Genomic DNA, 22,357 nt, shown 5'->3' with positions numbered 1-22,357 from the left:
TAGTATCCAACCCAGACCTGAAGACCTACTTCGCAGCGTCTTGACCATCTTGTATTATTTGTCATAAATTGGCCCAGATGTCATTAGGGACTATGAGCAAGATCGTGCCCACCATGTAACACAATGCATGCACGTAGCGACTCAAGAGGCAGCCCAAGTTATCAGATATGAGTGAAAGGCTGGCAGTGTAGAACATCCATTGTTCTGCCCTTGGCACAGGGCTTGGGTGAGCCAAGCTCAACTGGTTCTGGGGGGTATTGGAGCACTGTGTTTACAGGGCGCCTCTTCCCCTTTGTCAGGTGGGGGCTCGGTCATCCGACACACCACAGGGGGTCAGATCCAGCAGTCACCTAGGCAGGAACAGACCTATTCAGGGTCAGGGGACTACTCCTCCCTCTACTCCAAATGCAGATCTCCTATTCAGCCTAGCGCTCGTCACTCCAGAGCCAGACATTCAATGCCCATTTCTAAAAGGGGCATTTCTAAAATAGTGATAATAAATCTGCGCACACCGTTGCACTGCATTTATCATTACTATTCCAAACATACCAAAATTGACCACGCTGGTCCTCTCATATCAGGAACTACCACTGAATCCCCAATGCATTCCTATGAGAGGGCAGCATCAAACCAGTGAGAAACCAAAATAGCTGTCACTACCAGGACATGTTACACACTTACGGTACATGTCCTACCTTTCACCTACAATGCACCCTGCCCATGGGGCTAGTTAGGGCCCACCTTAGGGGTGACTGACATGCAGTAAAAAGGGTTCACAGGCGTGGCACACACTTTAGGTGCCACATCACAGTGGCAGCAACACTGCTCGCACAGGCCTAGCAATGGCAGAAGCCTGAGACAGGTTTGAAAGGCTACTTTGGTGGGTGGTGCAATCAGCGCTGGATGCCCACCAGTAGCATTTCATTTACTGGCCCCGGGTATCTGAGATACCACTTTACAAGGGACTGACAGGTGAATTAAATATGCCAAATAGGTGTAGAGCAATCTTACCATGTTTACCACAGATAGAACACGCACTTTACACTGGACAGCAGTGCAAAAGTGCTCAGAGTCCTAGAACCACCAACACCATGTCAGAAAAAAGGCTATGAGGAAGGCAAACAGTTCAGGGATGACCCTGCAAAAAGGGCCAAGTCCAAAAGATATCGTTAAGAGTTAGAATTGAGTTAAGAGTTAAGGATGGTGTAAGGGAAGGTGATAAGGCTAGAGTTGAAGTAAGGGTTCTGGTTGAATGCGTTAAGAGTTAGTGCTGGGGATAAATATATGTTAGATGTAGGGCTAAGGTTGGGCTAGAGTACTGGAAAGTCTATGTGCTTGTGTAAAAAAAAAAAGCGAGAGAGAGAGGGACTAGGGTGGCACAGGAGTGGGTATGGGGAGTAAATGGTTGCATACCCAAAAATGGCAGAGATAACATGGTCTAAGATGGAAAATGTTTAGTGGTAGGGAAGTAGTTAGGGTTAATATGAGCCTTTGTAAAATTCACACAATAATATTAACTTTTCTACTTCTAGTTTTTCATTTTTGCAACACATACATATTAGAAGAGGCTTTTGTTTACATCTACATTTTGCGTAGATACACATTAGCCACAATTTTTAGGTCTCGCCTACGGCATTGCTTTAGCAATGCTTGTTTTCTACTACTTTATGTGTCTATATATATTTTTTATTTATATCAATAGCAATGTTGAAGTAAATGTTTTGTCTATTTGAATGTTAAAGGACCATAGAGACGGGAAGTAGGAAAATACATTTGAGTATTACCCCTGCAATCTCCACCTTCATGCTGCCTTTAATGTTTATAATCAAGAAAAGTGGTGTTAATGCAAAAATGCATTTCCATAGTTTATCTTCTAAGGGTGCCATGCAGGCAGAAACAGGCAGAGGCAAAATCCTGGGCTGTGTTGGTAAGGAGATAATGCAGACTTCGAGATGCTCTTATATAGTATTAATACAGGCAACGATTACAGCACACACTACAAACTGAATTGTCATTTGGCACAATAGCAGAGGTCAAAATGACCCATGTCAGTAGTAATCATTTTACTTACTTTGGGCAGGTAAAAAAGCAGAGCCACTGCCATCAGGATTTAAGATTGTGCAGTTTTGCTTAAGTTTGCATCATGCGCCTTTTAACCCACGGACCTGCATAACATTTCCGTAATGCCTTATCCAATAACAGGGATTGGGAGATAGAAAGGCCACGTGGTTCGAAGTCAGGGCTAATATCTTCCACTGGAACCTCAACCAATGATGTCTCCTGAGTTGTCTTTAGCAATTTGGGCTCCTACATTGTTTGCTGATGCTTACCAAGAAAATGTAGAGAGTGCATTCCATATGCGTTATAAACATATATCCGGAATACACACATCAATATTACCAAGCATAAGCAAAACTAACCTTTCCACAGCACGCAGTCGAATCTTATTCAAATCCTTGAGAACATCCATCATGCTAGGCATATTTTCAGCACTATCTTTCGCCAGGTCATTGGTTGTGGGAGGATTGTTATTAGCAGCACGGCGTTGTTTTATAAGGCTAAGGACTGAATTGCTGACATCTGTACTTGTTGGTTGCGGAGGAGGTGGCAGCGGGGGTGGTGGTGGAGGGGGTGCTGGCCGAATTGTAGGCTGATGCACTGAGGTAGAGAGTGGCGTCGAAGTCAGTCCTTGGAATGGGTGAACATCTGCAGGGCTGTCAGGCAAACTCACTGCTGCAAAATCTGGAAAATGATGGAGATGTAACAAGTTAAGTAGTTCAGTTAAGAGAAAGTCACAACAACGTCTGTTAGACTACAGTGCGAGAGCTGAAACAGATCTAGAAGATCAAAATGTCTCTGAGTATTCAATGGTAAACAAAGAAAGAAAATGTGGTCCCATTACAACTTCATAATGTTGTTGGACTGCTTAAGGCAGTCGATCTTCACCGTTTGACTGCTGTAGACCAAGAATTTATCATTACTGGAATATGGGGACCCCCCACTGAATCATTACTGTAATCCAAGGACACCCAACTGAGTCATTTGTGTAAAACAGGGAACCTGGCCTAAGCAGAATGGGGGTTGGGAGCACACTGCCTCACAGTCCCAGCACAGTTCGCTCCTTTGCATTCTGGTAAATACAGTACACAGTTCAAACTTACTTCAAAATTAGCTGTAGTTTTTCACCAAAGTTGGTTTAGACATTGCTGTATATCTCTAGACACGTGTTTCTGGGTTGAGCCCGTCGTCAGTAGAGAGCAGCAGTATTAGAGAGCAAAGAGAAATCATCTGGGGTTGCTGGAAATGCTGCCAAGTTTCTCTCAGATCAGAGTACCACTCACATGCACACAGGTGCATCTCCAAAGCTCGTCAGCTTGCTGGCTCAAGGGAGCCTTTGCAACAGAATGGGGGTTGGGAGCACACTGCCTCACAGTCCCAGCACAGTTTGCCCCTTTGCATCCTGGTAAATGCAGTATACAGTTCAAACTTACTTCAAAATTAGCTGGAGTTTTTCACCACAGTTGGTGTAGACATTGCTGTATATCTATAGACACGTGTTTCTGGGTTGAGGCCGTCAGTAGAGAGCAGCAGAATTAGAGAACAAAGAAAAATCATCTGGGGTTGCTGGAAATGCTGCCAAGTTTCTCTCAGGTCACAGTACCACCCCCCAAAATAAAGACTGTATTCTCTACTGATGATGGTTAATAAACCAGAAACACGTGTCTAGAGATCAGCACTATCTGCACCAACATTGGCGAAATACTCAAAAATATCGGAGCGAGCTACAAGAGACTGCATTTACCAGAATGCCAGGGGTGAACCTTGCCTGAGAGGTCAGCGGTGTGCTCCCACATCCTGTTGTCTATGTAAAGTACTCCCGTGAGTCATTGAGCTGACTAGCTTGTGGATGAAGCACCTGCGCGCCAGTGAGAGATACCGGACCTGATTTAATGTTTGGCAGCCTACTCAGCAAACCCCAAAATAAAGACTGTATTCTCTACTGATGACGGTTAATAAACCAGAAACACGTGTCTAGAGATCAGCACTATCTGCGCCAACCATGGCGAAATACTCGAAAATATCGGAGCGAGCTACAAGAGACTGCATTTACCAGAGTGCCAGGGGCGAACCTTGCCTGAGAGGTCAGCAGTGTGCTCCCACATCCTGTTGTCTATGTAAAGTACTCCCGTGAGTCATTGAGCTGATGAGCTTGTGGATGAAGCACCTGCGTGCCAGTGAGAGGTACCGGACCTGATTTAATGTTTGGCAGCCTACTCAGCAAACCCCAAAATAAAGACTGTATTCTCTACTGATGACGGTTAATAAACCAGAAACACGTGTCTAGAGATCAGCACTATCTGCGCCAACCTTGGCGAAGTACTCGAAAATATCGGAGTGAGCTACAAGAGACTGCATTTACCAGAATGCCAGGGGCGAACCTTGCCTGAGAGGTCAGCGGTGTGCTCCCACATCCTGTTGTCTATGTAAAGTACTCCCGTGAGTCATTGAGTTGACGAGCTCGTGGATGAAGCACCTGCGCGCCAATGAGAGGTACCGGACCTGATTTAATGTTTAGCAGCCTACTCAGCAAACCCCAAAATAAAGTCTGTATTCTCTACTGATCACGGTTAATAAACCAGAAACACGTGTCTAGAGATCAGCACTATCTGCGCCAACCTTGGCGAAATACTCGAAAATATTGGAGCGAGCTACAAGAGACTGCATTTACCAGAATGCCAGGGGCGAACCTTGCCTGACAGCGGTGTGCTCCCACATCCTGTTGTCTACCTGGCCTAAGCAGATTAGATGATTTGAACTGCAAACCAGTAAACATTGAAAAAAATATGGGAAAAAAAAATCATCAAACAAATACACAAATGCTGAAATATGTTATTTAATTTAAAAACAGATATAAAAAAAAATCTAAGTGGGAAGGTTGGAAATTTTCTACATTCAATTTAGACACCCATTGTCCATACCATAGTCTATTTGATTTACTTGCATTCGACCCAAGCTCAATATGAGAATACCTACTTCATGTTTAGGCACAATTTCCTTTACATTTACAGAGCATTTAAAGATTTTCTATATTACAATTTTCTTCTTTATTTATGTGCACTTTATTAATATAATTAAATTTCTAAGCAGTCGCAAACACACTGATTAGGAGTCAGGGACACACTGACTCGAAGTCGCGGACACCCAGGTCCAGATAACCGGTTAAGAACCACTAGCTTAAGGTATTCTAAAGTAGATGAATTCAACAATGCACAGAGATTTAAGAGACCAGCGTCATCACAATCACCATTTTATATGCATCTCAACATTTTATTTGGTTCAAGCAATACAAAATAGCATTATCTCAAATATAAGAGCAATTCACATATAACACTTTCTAAGATCAAATATTGACCAAACCTGAATCTGCAGTTCTTGAAACTAGAAGAAAGTGCCCAATGGGAAACCTTGACTAACATATACTGGTATCAGATATTTACCCTAAGGCAGAGGAGTAGTAGGAAAAGTACGAAACAGCAACTATTGGAACTAAAGAATCCAACCTTCAAAGTTTGCACCGGAATCAAGTTAGCTTCTGCAATCGGCTTCAAACATTTCTCAAAGCTTTCACTGCAGCATTCAAGAATGTATAATCATTGGAAGGGCAGAGATGAAAGTGTCATCTGCCCAGTCAAATACAAATGGCTCTCAAGAAGATCTTACCACAGTGGAAGCTCCTACTAAGGAGCCTCCTTCTTCACCGGAAACAGAAATTCTTAGGCTATCACCATTTGTTGAAAAGACACCTCTTTAAACCACAGAAGAACTTTCTGCTGCCCAACTTTCACGAAGTCCTCAGTATGACTTGCCTCCACCATGTTCATCCTGTAACTCTTCCTCATGAGCTCAAACATGTAAAAGCACTTTCAATAAGGCATGGCAGCAAAAGTGTTAGTTAAAAAACAATTAAAAATAAATAGGAGCAGAGGGGCGAATCTAGGAGCAGCGGCAATGGCCACACGTGAGTGAAGCTCCAGTCGGTTTAACCTGAAAGCCAGTAATCCATACATCAATTCGGGCCTGCATCGGGGCGGACAACCCAGGAACCAACCCCAGAACCCACGACCCACAAGAGTACCGACCAAAAATCGGTGAAAAGTCAGCAGCAACAGGCAGAGGTGGCGCTCTGTACGCTGCGTGAGGAACTCTGAACATGCGCCAGGCAGGACGGAAGGCCACGTCCATAGTATCGAGATCTGGGATCGGGCTACGTGATGAGTGGCCGAAGAGAGACAACTGGTGATGACAGGCTTCAGGGTCGAAACCAGAGACGGATTTACGGATCCCGAGGAGGCTGGTGTGACAGCTCGCCCTGCTTGAAGAAGAGAAGCAGGCTGCAGGTGAGAGTGTGTAGACGCAGCAGCGTGGGACCCGGCAGAGGACCATGACCACATTGAGAGACGGCCCGCATTCAAGCCTGGAACCGGAACCTGAGGGGACTCCCACTGGCCCAGAATGTTAATTACAGACCCTACAGGTACCCTGCAAAAGCGAGTAGGTCAGTAGGGGGAAGAAACAGGGAAATACACCGCACCCAACAGAAAGTTAAGCTAGGCAGGCCAAAACAGGCCCAGGATTACATTATCGGATGAAGTGCTAGTTGGATCTGTGGGATCACCGCGCAAGAGCACGTGCTGGAGGATAATTCAGCCAAAGAAAGAGGGAGTAGTTTAGATACCACTATCCGCTCCCAGCCAAAGGTCTGCACAAAGGAGTTGCGGAGGTGGTCAGGAGACAAGGCAAAGAACCAGAGGTAGCTGGCTGGAAAAAGAGAGGCCTGGAACCTAATAAAGGAGACGCCCTGATGAGTAAGGGTAAATAGATAGGAACGGAAGGAACACACAAATTAGTAGACTCCCCCCAGGACGCCTAGGCAACAGGAAATGGTAAAACCGAAGGCCTCCTCCACCATACAAGCCAACAAGATGTAAAACTACGTGGTCACAAAGCTCCCGGCCGTGGCTCTGGGAGCACAGGAGGAGGATATGGGGGCTGCGGAACCCTCGCTGATGGCCATAATGGCACCCATCACAGACCTCAGAGGTACTATTGTACCCAAGAGGAGGGAAACGTAGCACAGCTGCAAACTAATACACACAAATTGGAGGAACAAGTTCAGCATCCAAAGCAGCAACAGAGCGTCATGGCGGCTAAGCTTGAAGATCAGGAAGGGTGCCAAGACGCAACTACTAAGGAACCATCAGAAATACCTCTAACTTGTGTTACCACTTTTAGTACCCTCTCCAACCAGATGAAGAAATCTATAAACAAACATTGGAGCATAATTAGGAGCAACAGAAAAGATTGGCAGAAACCACTTTTCTCCTTTAAAAAAACAACCAGCCTCAAGGATACCCTGGTACATACCCGACCCAAGGTCGAAAAACTGAACCATAAAAACCCTGGATCTATCACCAATGCATGGGGCCTTCCACCAATAGTAGGGCACTACCCTTGCTCCAACTGTAGCGTATGTCATCTGACGACACATACAAAAGAACTTTCCTTAGAACCGGGGAAAACCTGGTTTCAAAAGAAACATACCAACTGCAATTCAATGAACGTTGTATACCTCATCACTTGCACGTGTGGGATGAAATATGTTGGGATGACGACCCGAAAGGTCAAACAACGCATTTGCGAGCATCGCAGCAACATCAGATGCCGCAAAGTGACTACCAAACTAAGCGAGCACTTCATCCAACATAACCACACACCAAATGACCTGAGATGGACCATCATAGAGCAGATTGAAACAACTGCCAACACTGCCAGCATACTGTTTGAAAAAGAACAGCGGTGGATGTATAGATTGGGCACACACCTACATGGATTAAACGACCAGATCCCGTGGTCCTCAGTACTGAAACGCTGAAGCATCGGATGTGCACAGTTGGTACACCTGCAACCTATAATAACCACTGGTAACTACCCATTAATATGGGGTACAGTACCAACATTGATCCCCAGTGGTGCGTGTTTTTTAGTCTCTAATAACAGGCGCAGTATAGGTCCTCTACCACACGTAACCATACTAAGCCCCCCTCTCTTTTTGTTCCAATACCCCCTCCTTTGACCTGATGTAACTATTCCCACTCAAATCATTTGAGAACATTGCCCTAATCTCGTGAGCAATTACGGTGTAAACTTTGTCCAGTTAACCCAGCAAAATCAGTGCCGATTTCTTTCCTCAGCAATGTTTAGACGTTGCCATGACATCCATTTCAACCAACGCGAGGATACTTGCTTCCCAAGCCTCGTTCCGTTTTTTTTCTAACCCTCCTCTTGGTTCCAGCCCACCGAGCTTGCTTCTCAAGCCTCGTTTGAATACGGGCTAGGGATTGGTCCGACCAGGACTTCCGCCTCCAAGCCTTAGTGCGAGCACAGCCTCCGATTGGCTGTGGCTAACCCCACCCTCCCCGGCCCCGATCGACACACCATTTTAGCGTCCCCGGCGCCGAGACCCACATCCACGGGGTCCGGAGCAGGAACAGCTAGGTGCCACGAGGGTGCTAGGTGTTGCGGGCGTAAGGATTCTGCACATCAGTAACTCTGAGCTAAGTACATGTCCTGTTCGTCTTCATTGTGAGACCGCGTAAATTTACGAGGTATTCCTTTTCTTTACTTGACTTACAGGGTGTGCCATTTTCGCCTCCACCCCCCTCCCGAGACCCATGGGGTGTGGATCTTTTATCACACAAGTGAGATTTTAAATATCAACACTCGTGCTCCCTCCCATCCGTGTAGGAGGTAGCACTTCAGACCACGACTATTTGGTCGATTGATCTCTATTCCCGAGTGCTGTAAATTCAGCCGCTCTGTCCCACGGCCTGCAAACCTTTCTGCCATGGTGCATGCCCACATGCCTGTAATGCCCTTTGGGCACCCCTACAGCGCTTCCCGGCACTAAAATAGATTTATGGCACCAGGTCTCCTCCTAGACCAATTTACAGCGTCCTAAACGCAGAGACTGTCCTGACAACCTCATACTTGTAAAGATTAATTGTCTGTTTTGTCCTACATGTATGTTTGTCTTTTTTCCTTTTCCAGATTACACAGGTTCCTCTGAGTGGAGGTAAATCCCACAACTTGTGGTTTGTGTTCTGTTTTGCACCTTTTTACACATAAAACAGTTTTTAACTTTCACGTCCTTAGGTCAGGGTGGGCCTTAGCGCGCCCATACCGCCAAGGTACACGCTACATGGTCCTGACGAATGCCCACGTAATTCTTACACTTAGGAAGGGCAGAAACATGTTGACCCCACTTTAAGTGGAAACTCCCATCATAATTTGCGGTAGTTTTTCCACACATATTCCCTTTTAACCATGTCTAAACTGACCAACAAATAAATTATTGCAATTGGTACAGTTCCAGACATTTTTAACATCACTTTTCACACTATTGTCACAAAAACCAGCTCCGCAGTAATCTGGCGTTGTAGCACACCAGGGAGGCACTCCGCTTCTCCTGGTGGGCCCGATGATGAAGCATGTCACCAACCAGGTTGGTGAGTGAGGGCTTCCAAAAAAAAACCCCAAGGTTTCCAAAGTGTTAATGAAAAGGTTTTTGTTTACAGTTTTTCTCACAGTCCTTTCCACAGTCTTTGCCGCTGTGTCTTCATATAGACACCAGTGCACTTGACACTCTTCTTTTGTTTTGCAGCCAAGACGCAACAACATAAGGGTAGTGGGCGTGCCAGAGGGAATGGAGGGCCAGAGCGTAGACCTCATTCTGGAAGATCTCATTCTAAATCACCTATGCCTCAAATGTCTATCAAATTATTTTACGGTTGAACATGTGCACAGAGCCCCAATACCAAAACGGAGACAAGGGGCAACGCCCCGAACAATAATTCCTGAACTATAGAGACAGGGATGCGATCATGCAAGCAGCACATGTTCATGGAGACAGCTTGAACGAAAATGCGACAATACGCTTCTTCCCTGACTTCGCTCTGCAGGTCCAAAAGCTGCAGTGTAATGTTGATACAGTCAAGCAGAAATTACTAAAAAAGGACATTAAGTACATGATGCTGTACACGGCATGGTTGAAAATAATGGCGGAAGGGCAATCCTGGCTTTTTTCCACACCAGAAGAGGCCTGGGAATGGACGGAGGGGTGGAGAGTCATAAAACAGAATTCTCCCAAGGCTAGAGATCAGCAGAAGCCCGCAGGCTTGGATGGGAGTGACAGAACTGAAAGAAATGGAGCGGACAGGTTGGAAGGGGAATGAGGACATCCTGACAAAGAGACTGAGCTGAACGCATATATGGGCAAGTGGGATGGGATCACTTGGCATGTATGAAACTGATGAGAAGGTTCAGGGGGGAAGGGGGGTAGTAAAACCAAGGAACATGACCTGGTGCAACTGGGTGAGATAGCCGTATACGAAGGGATCAATTTACTATTGTATTTAGCGGACTAGCTGGGGGCTCTAGCTTACCCCAGCATGATGCAGTTTAGTAAGGGGCGACAGGCTCTCTGCAAGTTGGGGGGCGGTGGTTCTTTACCTGTCCAGCAGGGTAGCAGTGTGGGGGGGATATAGGTTGGGAAAAGAATATAGCCACGTTGGCGAAGTTATGGTTTTGTATTTCTGTTGAAGCTTAGACACTATCAACATAGACCCACACAGATATACAACGATACAGGCCGTGGGGATGCCAACCGGCTCACATTACCTCGCACACGGAAGTACTGTCTGTTAGACAGGTGGGCCTACAAAACATACGTGACGAATGGTCAGTCACATAAAACCGGGAAACTCACCATAAAATGGCATTTAAAAGTTTGACATGGAATGTCAATGGACTTGGCAGTAAGATAAAACAAACACTAGTTATACAATACCCGCTATGGCACACCCCTGAAATAGTCTTACTTCAGGAGACGCATTTGAAGGGCAGTCATGTAGAGCGCTAGATCAGTGGGGATATAAACTCCAAGCACACGCAGGATATATATTGGGGTCCCGGGATACTCTTCAATATATCTGTCCCATTCATTCTGGGTAGGTGTTGGAGCGATAACTGTTGCATTAACTGGTACTTGGTAGTGTAAAATAATAAATCTATGCTCCATTTACATACCCTCGAAATTACACAAAGACACTCTCCCAGTACTTGGAGATATAATACTCAAAATGCCCTCGTGTACGCATATTTTAGGAGGAGATATGAACTCAGTTATGGACCTGTGGATAGACAGATAATATGGGGCAGCCGGAACAGGGAGTAGAGATAACCTAGAAGGACTCATAACAGCAATAGGGATGATAGACCTGTGGAGGACACATAACCCAACAAGTCGACAATATACATATACCTCTGCAGTGCACAACAGTCATTCCTGGATAGATTACCTGTTTACACACAAAATGCAGGTGGGCCAATTCAAGGGAGCATCCTATAAGGCACATGGTATTTCGGGGCACTCTCTGGTGGAGGTGCAGTTGGGAGGGTTCGGGAGAAGTAGCGTCTTGCCCACGAGTATACCCATGGCACCTTAAAAGTAAACAATTCATGGAGAAAATACAGGAATGCACAACACTGTATATCCAAGAAAATGAGGGATCAGTAGATGCGGCCTCCACCCACTGGGAGGCGTATAAAGCTGTGATTAGGGGATATATCTAGGTATAAATTGGCATCCTAAAGAAAGAGCAAACCAAATAGCTGGAAGAGCTTGAAAGCGAGATAAGCCAACTTGAGAAAGCAACTTGGGAGGAGAGAGACTTGGACACAACTACAAAACACAGGCTTAGGCTCAAACAGCAAGAACTTAGAAATTTGAGTGAACAAAGGGCGAGCACGCATATCTTAGCAACCCAGAGGAAACTGTATGATATTGGTGATAAAGCAGATAAAATGATTGCCTGGCTAGAAAGAAGAGACAGGGAGAGGTACTGGGTCCTTAAAAACCATACCTCAGACAGAGGAGTTCACAGCACTGGGGAGGATATAGCGGAGGCATTTGCACAATACTACGAAACATTATATACCCCCTCCTCGGTGCGTACAGTAGAGGATTGTGAAGAATTACTGAGAGAGATCAACCTCCCTTCACTCTCCAAAGAAGAGAGACATGTTAGATCAAGATTTTACTGTAGAAGAAAGAACGAGGGCTCTTACTGACTTACAATTAGGGAAGGCAGCAGATCCTAATAGTTTGCCTGTGGAGCTGTACAAAAGTGTAGCGAATAAGAGTGCACCCCACCTTTTGAACATGTATCAGGAGTCCGGGAAAAAAGGGGAGTTACCAGCAGATGTGTGAGCACCCACAATACTAGTTATACCAAAGAAAGGTAAACCCCCTACGGACTGCAGGTCCTACAGAACAATTTCACTATTGAATATTTAGGCAAAGGTATGTTATACATGCTACTCAGCCAGTGTGAATGTGCTGTGGAATGTTGGTGTGCATGGTGATGTAATGGAATGTGAGGATGCCTGGAGGTGGAAAGTGTGAGTTGGAGAATGGATTGAGCAGCAGGAAGGCTGCTCCTGGTGGGGTTTCCATTATCACCATCTTGCCTAATAAATCTAATTAAGCAATCAACTTGGAACTGAACCCTCTTTCATTACCACATATTTTGGCGAAGAGGATGGAATTCGAACCCACGCGTGTCCCTGTCACAAGTTAAGTCATGTCTCTAGCTGCGTATGGATTTGTGCCACTGCGTTCTCACCAGCGTGTTGCCTGTGTTCAAAGCTCTGGTGTGAGTTTTGCCACCTGCTGCAGGATTCAGAAGTACAACTGGCAAGAGGAACCCCAGACTCTGTCACATGAACAGCGTTGCGTAAGAAGAGTTCCCAGAGTCTTTGTTCTAAAACTGCAACTATGCAAGGGAGTTTCCGTCTTCCCTTTTATGTAACGCAACAAGGCGGAGGATTGTGGAGAAGAGCTACGTGACAGCTGCAACGAGGAGGAAGAGTTGTAAAGTGGTGCAGTGGTTTGTGTTTCTTGAGTGATCGTGTTTTAATTGTGATAAACCGTGACTGAGTTTTCTTCTGCTGCGCCCATTTTTTTTTCTCTTCAGAGTCCTCGTTTTTTATCTGCACACTATATGGTGTTTATTGCAACTTTTCTGTTATCCCTCGTTCGCTGTGACTTGTGAGTTTGAAATTCTACGACTGGCAACTGTTACCTTCAACGGACTCTCTGGATTTTTTGTGGATTGCGCGAGCCCTCCCTTCGGCTCGCGCAGCGTCCTGCAGCCTCCACGCTGAGCTGCTCGGACGTGTCGCGAGCCACCCAGCTCTACATCAATTTACGTGCCTCCATCTTGTACATTGGTAATCGAGGCAGACGCAGTTTCCTGGACCAGACTGCCAGATGTTCTCCTCAGTATTTTTTGGGAGCAGATAATCAGCAAATCTACTATTTCCTTGACCATCTCATCATCTTCAACTTCTGGTCTTGTGCATGACTTTCCGTTTTTAGTTCTTGCTGAGTCAGCGCATGCGCTGGAAGACATTTTGTAGTGTGCTTATAAAAGTGTTTCCCCAGGCTTCTGCTGGCCTAGCCCTTGCGGTCACGTGTGAGTGCACGCGCCCAGCCACCAGCTTGCTCCATGTTACTCTCTCCCTGTTAGTTTGCTTCCCTTCCCTCCACCCACTGTGTTGCTCCCCTTCCCCCACGCATTCCCTGCCCTCTGATGCTTCTGCCACTCTCCTATTGGTCCCCTCTCCTGTGGCGTTTGTAATCCTGCCCCATGTGTTGCCCCCTCGCCCTCCACTGTGCTTGCGTCTTTTTTAGGTCTCGCCTGTCGATGCGCATGCGCATCGAGCAAGGCGAGAGTATTGGGACTTATCCGCTCTTTATCCACACTGCAAGGAATCGTGGCGATTCCTTGCAGTGCCCGTGACTTTTAAGCTCAATGCGCATGCGCATTGAGCTTAAAAGCGCGTGCACGTCCGTCTTTGTTTACCCGCTCCGCCCCCTCCCCTTCCCGCCGTCTCGCATTTCCCCTGTCGCACTTCTCCTCCCCCCTCCCCTCTCTTCCCTCCGTCTTGTTTATTGTACCCGCTCCGCCCCCTCCCCTTCCCGCCGTGTCGCATTTCTCCTCCCCCCTCCCCTCTCTTCCCTCCGTCTTGTTTTCATCTTTGTTGTCTTCATTTGTGACTGTTTTTCTATCTATATCTTCCTCGGTCTTTCTTCGTTTTCTGTCTTTCTCTGTTTAGCTCTGGGTCACCATCGAGTGTGCGGGCCCACCACCACAGGCACAATTTAAACACACCTTAGCTGTTAAGAAAATGTTACTTCCAATTCCGCTAAAAGGCAAATGTATCAGTGGAATAAAAAAAGATTCCCGATTTGTTGTACATTAAAGCACAGCTGCTGTGAACTGCCATGGTTTTCTGTATAATGGAAAATATTGCCGGTAACTTGAAGTTTGGATCAAATCTTTAACAAAATTATGTTACATGTCTGTATGCAGCGTGAAAAAAAATAAGTATTTTGAAATGGAAAAAAATGAAAATAAGTGGGCAATTTCCTCAGCTGCTGTATAAATCTAAAGATTTCCAGTTTATTTTTCATGGAATTTTGCACAAGCTCTATTTTTCAGTACTTAAAATTACAGCTCTTACCGTCAAACCATTAAGTCGAACCGTTTTTAAAAACATTTTTTATGCTGTTACGGTAGATAGAACACTGCCTACAGTAGCTGACATCTTTCCGAATGTCCCTGCCTACCATATAGTTTCTAGTTTGCTACAGAGGCGTGGCAGGATCGGCATCTATAGCATGCCTACGAACCCTTACCCTCCCCCTTTTGTTTCAAGTTTGTCTTGCCACTTGCCCCATTCTGCGTGTATTTTGCTTCATTTCCCCATTCTTGGTTGTGTTAATCCTTATCGCTCGCGCATTTATATCTTAAATGACCTGACGATTTTCAAAATCTCCTTTAGCAACACTACCCCCCCTCCCCCCCCACCACCACCATATCTCCTCCCTGACTCCCTAATATGCACTTCAAAATTTGACCTAGAGTGTTAGAGAGCTGTTATTATGTGAACCTGCGTGAGATCGAATGAGTGGGTGCCATCCCTTGCATACCACTGTGTATCACCTCGGGTGGTCTTCTAGGCGCCCTGGTCCTGCTTCAGACGTCTGTCGAGTTAGCTCGATCGGTTTGCATTATAACAAACGCTCATGTGCCGTCCGCTTCGTAATCTTTACCTGCAGAAGAGACTTGAATCATCGAAGATAGATTGAGTTAGCCTGGCAGAATTTCCATGCCTGCTTTAAGTGCGTCACAGCATTCTGCTCTCGCCTGGTCATGCTGTTTTCCCTGGAATGACTGTTTTGCTAAGCAGATCCCTCTGTCATTGTTCCAGCATGCTGCTTCACGGGCTACATTACGGAATGCAGCACTGTCTTAATTATTTGCATTTGGCACGCGACCTTCTAAATCTGCATCCTGTCAGGCAGTTCCATTTTCGGTGCGCCTTGCACCTTTTCCTGGAGTCTCCTGCGTGCATTGAAATGTACTTTATCCGTATTCTCTGAAGTTATCCAAGTTCTGGCAAGCACCATGCAGGAGTCCTGCAACACCGCCGCTGCTGCCGTGAGCAATTCACGGATTTCCGGCTATTTGCGCGTCCACAACACTGTACGCAGAACAAGAACATCTGGGGGCGCCGCCATGCTTTCAATAATCTCCAAATTCTCCACGGACCACCCTCCGGCGTTTTTCACAAAGCTGCTCCTATTTCACACTCCCCAGTCTCACGTGGTACACCCCTCCTACCAGCCTTAGTGGTACTCAACCCATACCAACCCCAGAGATCTTCTTGCCATTCCAGCTTTGCGCGGGTTCTCTGTCCTGCCACTGTCCCAGTGCGTTTCTACCCTGGGAATGCCCCACCGTGCGCCGGTCACAATATCTCACACAGTTCGCACCTTGCTGTCTCGCTGTGGTGCTCTCTCTGCCCTGCAAATCTCTGGCCGTTTTCCCGCTCTATCAACTCCCAGTGGTATTTATGCTATAGCCCCCTCCTGTGGTATTTCTGCCCCCCATAGCTTTGCGGTCCCTCACTCACCCTCAACCCCTCACCCTCACTCACCCTCACCCTCACTCACCCTCAACCCCTCACTCACCCTCAACCCCTCACTCACCCTCAACCCCTCACTCACCCTCACTCACCCTCACCCTCACTCACCCTCAACCCCTCACCCTCACTCACCCTCACTCACCCTCACTCACCCTCACCCTCACTCACCCTCAACCCATCACCCTCACTCACCCTCACCCTCACTCACCCTCAACCCCTCACCCTCACTCACCCTCAACCCCTCACCCTCACCCTCACTCACCCTCAACCCCTCACTCACCCTCACTCTCACTCACCCTCAACCCCTCACCCTCACTCACCCTCACCCTCACTCACCCTCAACCCCTCACTCACCCTCAACCCCTCACCCTCAACATCAACCCCTCACCCTCACTCACCCTCACCCTCACTCACCCTCACTCACCCTCACTCACACTCACCCTCACCCTTACTCACCCTCACTCACCCTCACCCTCACTCTCACTCACCCTCAACCCCTCACCCTCACTCACCCTCACCCACCCTCACTCACCCTCAACCCCTCACCCTCACACAGTGGAATAGGTCTCGGAGCATTTGAGTTAGAGCTTTTAGAAATGTTTATGGTTTTTTTTTTTTTATTCTTTAGCATTGGCTACAGGAAACAAAAATGCTAAAGATTTACAAAAAAACCCATAAACAATTCTAAAAGCACTAACTCTAATGCTGCGAGACCTATTGCATTTCCAATGCTTGTTTTTTCTTTTCGCGTGCTTGTTCTCACATTCATTGGAGATGTCAGTAGGCCGTTTTCAGATATTCGTGACACGATTCATGTTTTTGTCAGTAAAATGCATAAAGGCGGATTAAATGCCCGTCCCTTTTTTTATCCTTGACTTTAGTGAAGTCCAATATATTTATTGTACTACGGTAACGGATATGTATACATTTTTTTCAGATGTTATTTGTGTAACCTTAAGCACCGAACAGTGTTCATTTGATTATCGTATACCTGGTTAAAGTATTTCTCTCATCTCTTAAACGTGCGAACTCTGGCAATGAATTATCAGCGTTCCCAGTACTTCCTCTCGCAGTGTTTGAATTAGCATTCTGCATTCTCAGACCACCACCACCACCACCAAGTCCACACCACCACCAATTCCACACCACCACCACCACCACCACCACATCCACCACGTCCACCACCACGTACCACATCACGTCCACTACCACCATGTCCACCACTATGTCCACCACCACTATGTCCACCACCACGTCCACCACCACCACTACGTCCACCACCACTACGTCCACCACCACCACGTCCACCACATCCACCACCAAGTCCACCACCACCACGTCCACTAACACCTCCACAACTACATCCACCACCACGTCCACCCCACCACATCTACCATGTCCACCACCACTACGTCCACCAGCACCACGTCCACCACCACCACGTCCACAACCACCACGTCCACCACCACCACGTCCACCACCACATCCACCACCACCACATCCACCACCACGTCCACCACCACCAAGTCCACACCACCACCAAGTCCACACCACCACGTCCACCACCACCACATCCACCACCACCACGTCCACCACCACCATGTTCACCACATCCACCACAACGTCCACCACCACTACAACCACCACCACCACATCCACCACCACCCCCACGCCCACCACCACCCCCACCACCAACCACCCCCACCACCAACCACCCCCACGTCCACCACCACCACTAAGTCCACCACGTCGACCACCACCACGTCCACCAGCACCAAGTCCACCACAATCACCACCACGTCCACCACCACCACGTCCACCACCACAACCACCACGTCCATGTCCACCACCAAGCCCACCACTAAGTCCACCACCATGCCCACCACTAAGTCCACCACCACATCCACCACCACCACCACGTCCACCACCACCACCACGTCCACCACCACCACGTCCACCTCCAAGTCCACACCACCACTAAGTCCACACCGTCACCACCACCATGTCCACCACCACCATGTTCACCACATCCATCTCCGCCACCACGTCCACCACCACCATGTCCACCACCACCACATCCACCACCACCACATCCACCACCACCACGTCCACCATCACCACATCCACCACCATGACTACCACATCCACCACCACCACGTCCACCACCATGACCACCACCTTAACCACCACCACCACCTCCACCACATCCACCACCACCACCACGTCCACCACCACCACATCCACCACATCTACCACATCTACCACATCCGCCAACATGTCCACCACCAAGTCTACCAGGTCCACCACCACGTCCCCCACCACTACATCCAACACCACGTCCACCACCACCACTACATCCACCACCACCACTACGTCCACCACCACTAGGTCCACCACCACTACATCCACACCACCACGTCCACAACCCCCACGTCCATCACCACGTCTACCACATCCACCACCACGTCCACCACATACACCACCACCACGTCCAACACCACGTCCACCACCACCACGTCAACCACCACCACGTCCACCACCACCACTACGTCACCCACCACCACTACGTTCACCACCACTAGGTCCTCCACCACCACCACATCCACTGCCACCACGTCCACCGCCACCACGTCCACCGCCACCAGGTCCACCCCCACCACGTACACCCCCACCACGTCCACCACCACTAACATGTCCATCACCACCAGGTCCACCACATCCACCAACCCACCACGTCCACCACCACCACCCCCACGTCCACCACCCCACGTCCACCACCACATCCACCACCACATCCACCACAACCCCCATATCCATAACCACTACTAAGTCCACCACCACCACCTCCACCATCACCACATCCACCACGTCCACCACCACCACGTCTACCACGTCCACCACCACGTCTACCACGTCCACCACAACCACGTCGTCCACCACCACCCAACATCCACCACCACCCCGACGTCCACCACCACCCCCACGTCCACCACCACCCCACGTCCACCACCACAACCACCACCACCACTATGTCCACCACCACCACCACGTCCACCACCATGTCCATCACCACCACATCCACCACACCACATCCATGACCACCACATCCACCACCACGTCCATCACCCCCACTACCACTACCACATCCACCACATCATGTCCAGCACACCACCACCACGTCCACCACCACCACCACCAAGTCCATCCCCCCACTACTACGTCCACCACCACCCCCACCACCACTATGTCCACCACCACCTCTACCACCACCTCCACTACCACCTCCACCACCACATCTACCACATCCACCACGTCTACCAGGTCCACCACCACCATGTCCTCCACCACCACGTCCACCACCACGTCCACCACCACATCCATCACCACCACCACATCCATCACCACCACCATGTCCACCACCACCACCACGTCCACCACCACTATGTCCACCACCAACACATCTACCACGTCAACCACCACCACCAACACGTCCTCCACCACCACATCCACCACCAGCACATCCACCTACGTCCGCCACCACTACATCCACTACCACCACTACATCCACCACCACCACCACAACCACGTACACCACCACAACGTCCACCACCACAACGTCCAACACCACCGCGTCCAACACCACCGCGTCCACCACCACTGCGTCCACACCATCACGTCACCACATACACCAGATCCACTTCCACCATGTCCAACACCATGTCCACCACCTCCTCGTCCACCACCACCACGTCCACCTTGTCCACCACCACCACCATCATGTCTACCACATCCACCACCATGTCCACCACCACCACATCCACCAGCATGTCCACCACCACCACCATGTCCACAACCACTACTACGTCCACCACCATCACGTCCACCACCACTACGTCCTGCCACTACATCCACCACCACTACGTCCACTACCACCACGTCCACAACCACCACGTCCACAACCACCACGTCCACAACCACCACGTCTACAACCACCACCGCATCCACCACCACGTCCACCACCAACACCACCACCACATCCACCACCACCACGTCCAACACCACCACGTCCAACACCACCACGTCCATAACCACCACGTCCATAACCACCACGTCCATAACCACCACGTCCATAACCACCACGTCCATAACCACCACGTCCATAACCACCACGTCCACACCACCAAGTCCACACCACCAAGTCCACACCACCAAGTCCACCACCACCAAGTCCACCACCACCAAGTCCACCACCACGTCCACCACCACCACGTCCACAACCACCACGTCCACAACCACCATAACCACAACCACCACTTCCACTACCACCACGTCCACCACCACCACGTCCACAAAGGCCACCACGTCCACCACCACCACACCCACCATGTTCACCACATCCACCACCGCGTCCACCACCAACACCACATACACCACCAATACGTCCACCACCACCACGTCCAACACCACCATGTCCACCACCACCACGTCCACCACCACCAGGTCCACCATCGCCACGTCAACCACCATGACCACCACATCCAACACCACTATGTCCACCACCATGACCACCACCTCACCCACCCCACCACATCCACCACCACCATGTCCACCACATCCACCAACCCACCACGTCCACCACCACCATCCCCCACCCCACGTCCACCACCACAACCCTCATGTCCACCACCACCACATCCACCACCACGTCTACCACGTCCACCACCACGTCTACCACGTCCACCACCACCCCCATGTCCACCACCACCCCCACGTCCACCACCACCCCCACGTCCACCACCACCCCCACATCCACCCCCATGTCCACCACCACCCCCACATCCACCACCAAAACCACCACGTCCACCACCACCATGTCCGCCACCACCACCACGTCCACCACCATGTCCACCACCACCACGTCCACCACCACCACATCCACCACATCCATCACCCCCACTACCACTACCACCACATCACGTCCACCACACCACGTCCACCACCACCACCAAGTCCACCACCCCCACTACTACATCCACCATGTCCACCACCACCCCCACGTCCACCACCACAACCACTATGTCCACCACCACCTCTACCACCACCTCCACCACCACATCTAACATGTCCACCACCACCACATCTACCAGGTCCACCACCACCATGTCCTCCACCACAACGTCCACCACCACATCCATCCCCACCATCACGTCCACCACCACCACTACGTCCACCACGACTATGTCCACCACCACCACGTCCACCACCAACACATCTACCACGTCCACCACCACCAACACATCCACCACCACCACATCCACCTACATCCGCCACCAATACATCCACTACCACCACTACATCCACCACCACCACCACAACCACGTACACCACCACTACATCCACCACCACAACGTCCAACACCACCGCGTCCAACACCACCGCATCCAACACCACTGCGTCCACACCATCACGTCACCACATACACCAGATCCACTTCCACCATGTCCAACACCATGTCCACCACCTCCTCGTCCACCACCACCACGTCCACCTTGTCCACCACCACCACCATCATGTCTACCACATCCACCACCATGTCCACCACCACCACATCCACCAGCATGTCCACCACCACCACCATGTCCACAACCACTACTACGTCCACCACCTCCTCGTCCACCACCACCACGTCCACCTTGTCCACCACCACCACCATCATGTCTACCACATCCACCACCATGTCCACCACCACCACATCCACCAGCATGTCCACCACCACCACCATGTCCACAACCACTACTACGTCCACCACCATCACGTCCACCACCACTACGTCCTGCCACTACATCCACCACCACTACGTCCACTACCACCATGTCCACAACCACCACGTCCACAACCACCACGTCCACAACCACCACGTCCACAACCACCACCGCATCCACCAGCACGTCCACCACCAACACCACCACCACATCCACCACCTCTACATCCACCACCACCATGTCCAACACCACCACGTCCAACACCACCACGTCCAACACCACCACGTCCAACACCACCACGTCCAACACCACCACGTCCAACACCACCACGTCCATAACCACCACGTCCATAACCACCACGTCCATAACCACCAAGTCCACACCACCAAGTCCACACCACCAAGTCCACACCACCAAGTCCACCACCACCAAGTCCACCACCACGTCCACCACCACCACGTCCACAACCACCACGTCCACAA

At 49.4% G+C, this 22,357-nt stretch overlaps 1 protein-coding gene across 1 annotated transcript in view; it reads right to left on the bottom strand.

The window, feature by feature from the left end:
- The window catches only part of MTFR2 (mitochondrial fission regulator 2), a 187,643-nt gene that overhangs the window by 84,401 nt on the left and 80,885 nt on the right, over positions 1-22,357 (bottom strand). The window contains exon 6 of the mRNA XM_078647015.1: positions 2,421-2,742. Within this exon, the coding sequence (XP_078503141.1) occupies positions 2,421-2,742 (322 nt within the window). The remainder of the gene's footprint in view (positions 1-2,420; positions 2,743-22,357) is intronic.

Source organism: Lissotriton helveticus, chromosome 6, assembly GCF_964261635.1.
Source record: "Lissotriton helveticus chromosome 6, aLisHel1.1, whole genome shotgun sequence".
NCBI classification, from domain to species: domain Eukaryota; kingdom Metazoa; phylum Chordata; class Amphibia; order Caudata; family Salamandridae; genus Lissotriton; species Lissotriton helveticus.
The sequence above is the reverse complement of the archived record's forward strand: the minus strand, read 5'-3'. Positions and strand labels throughout refer to the sequence as shown.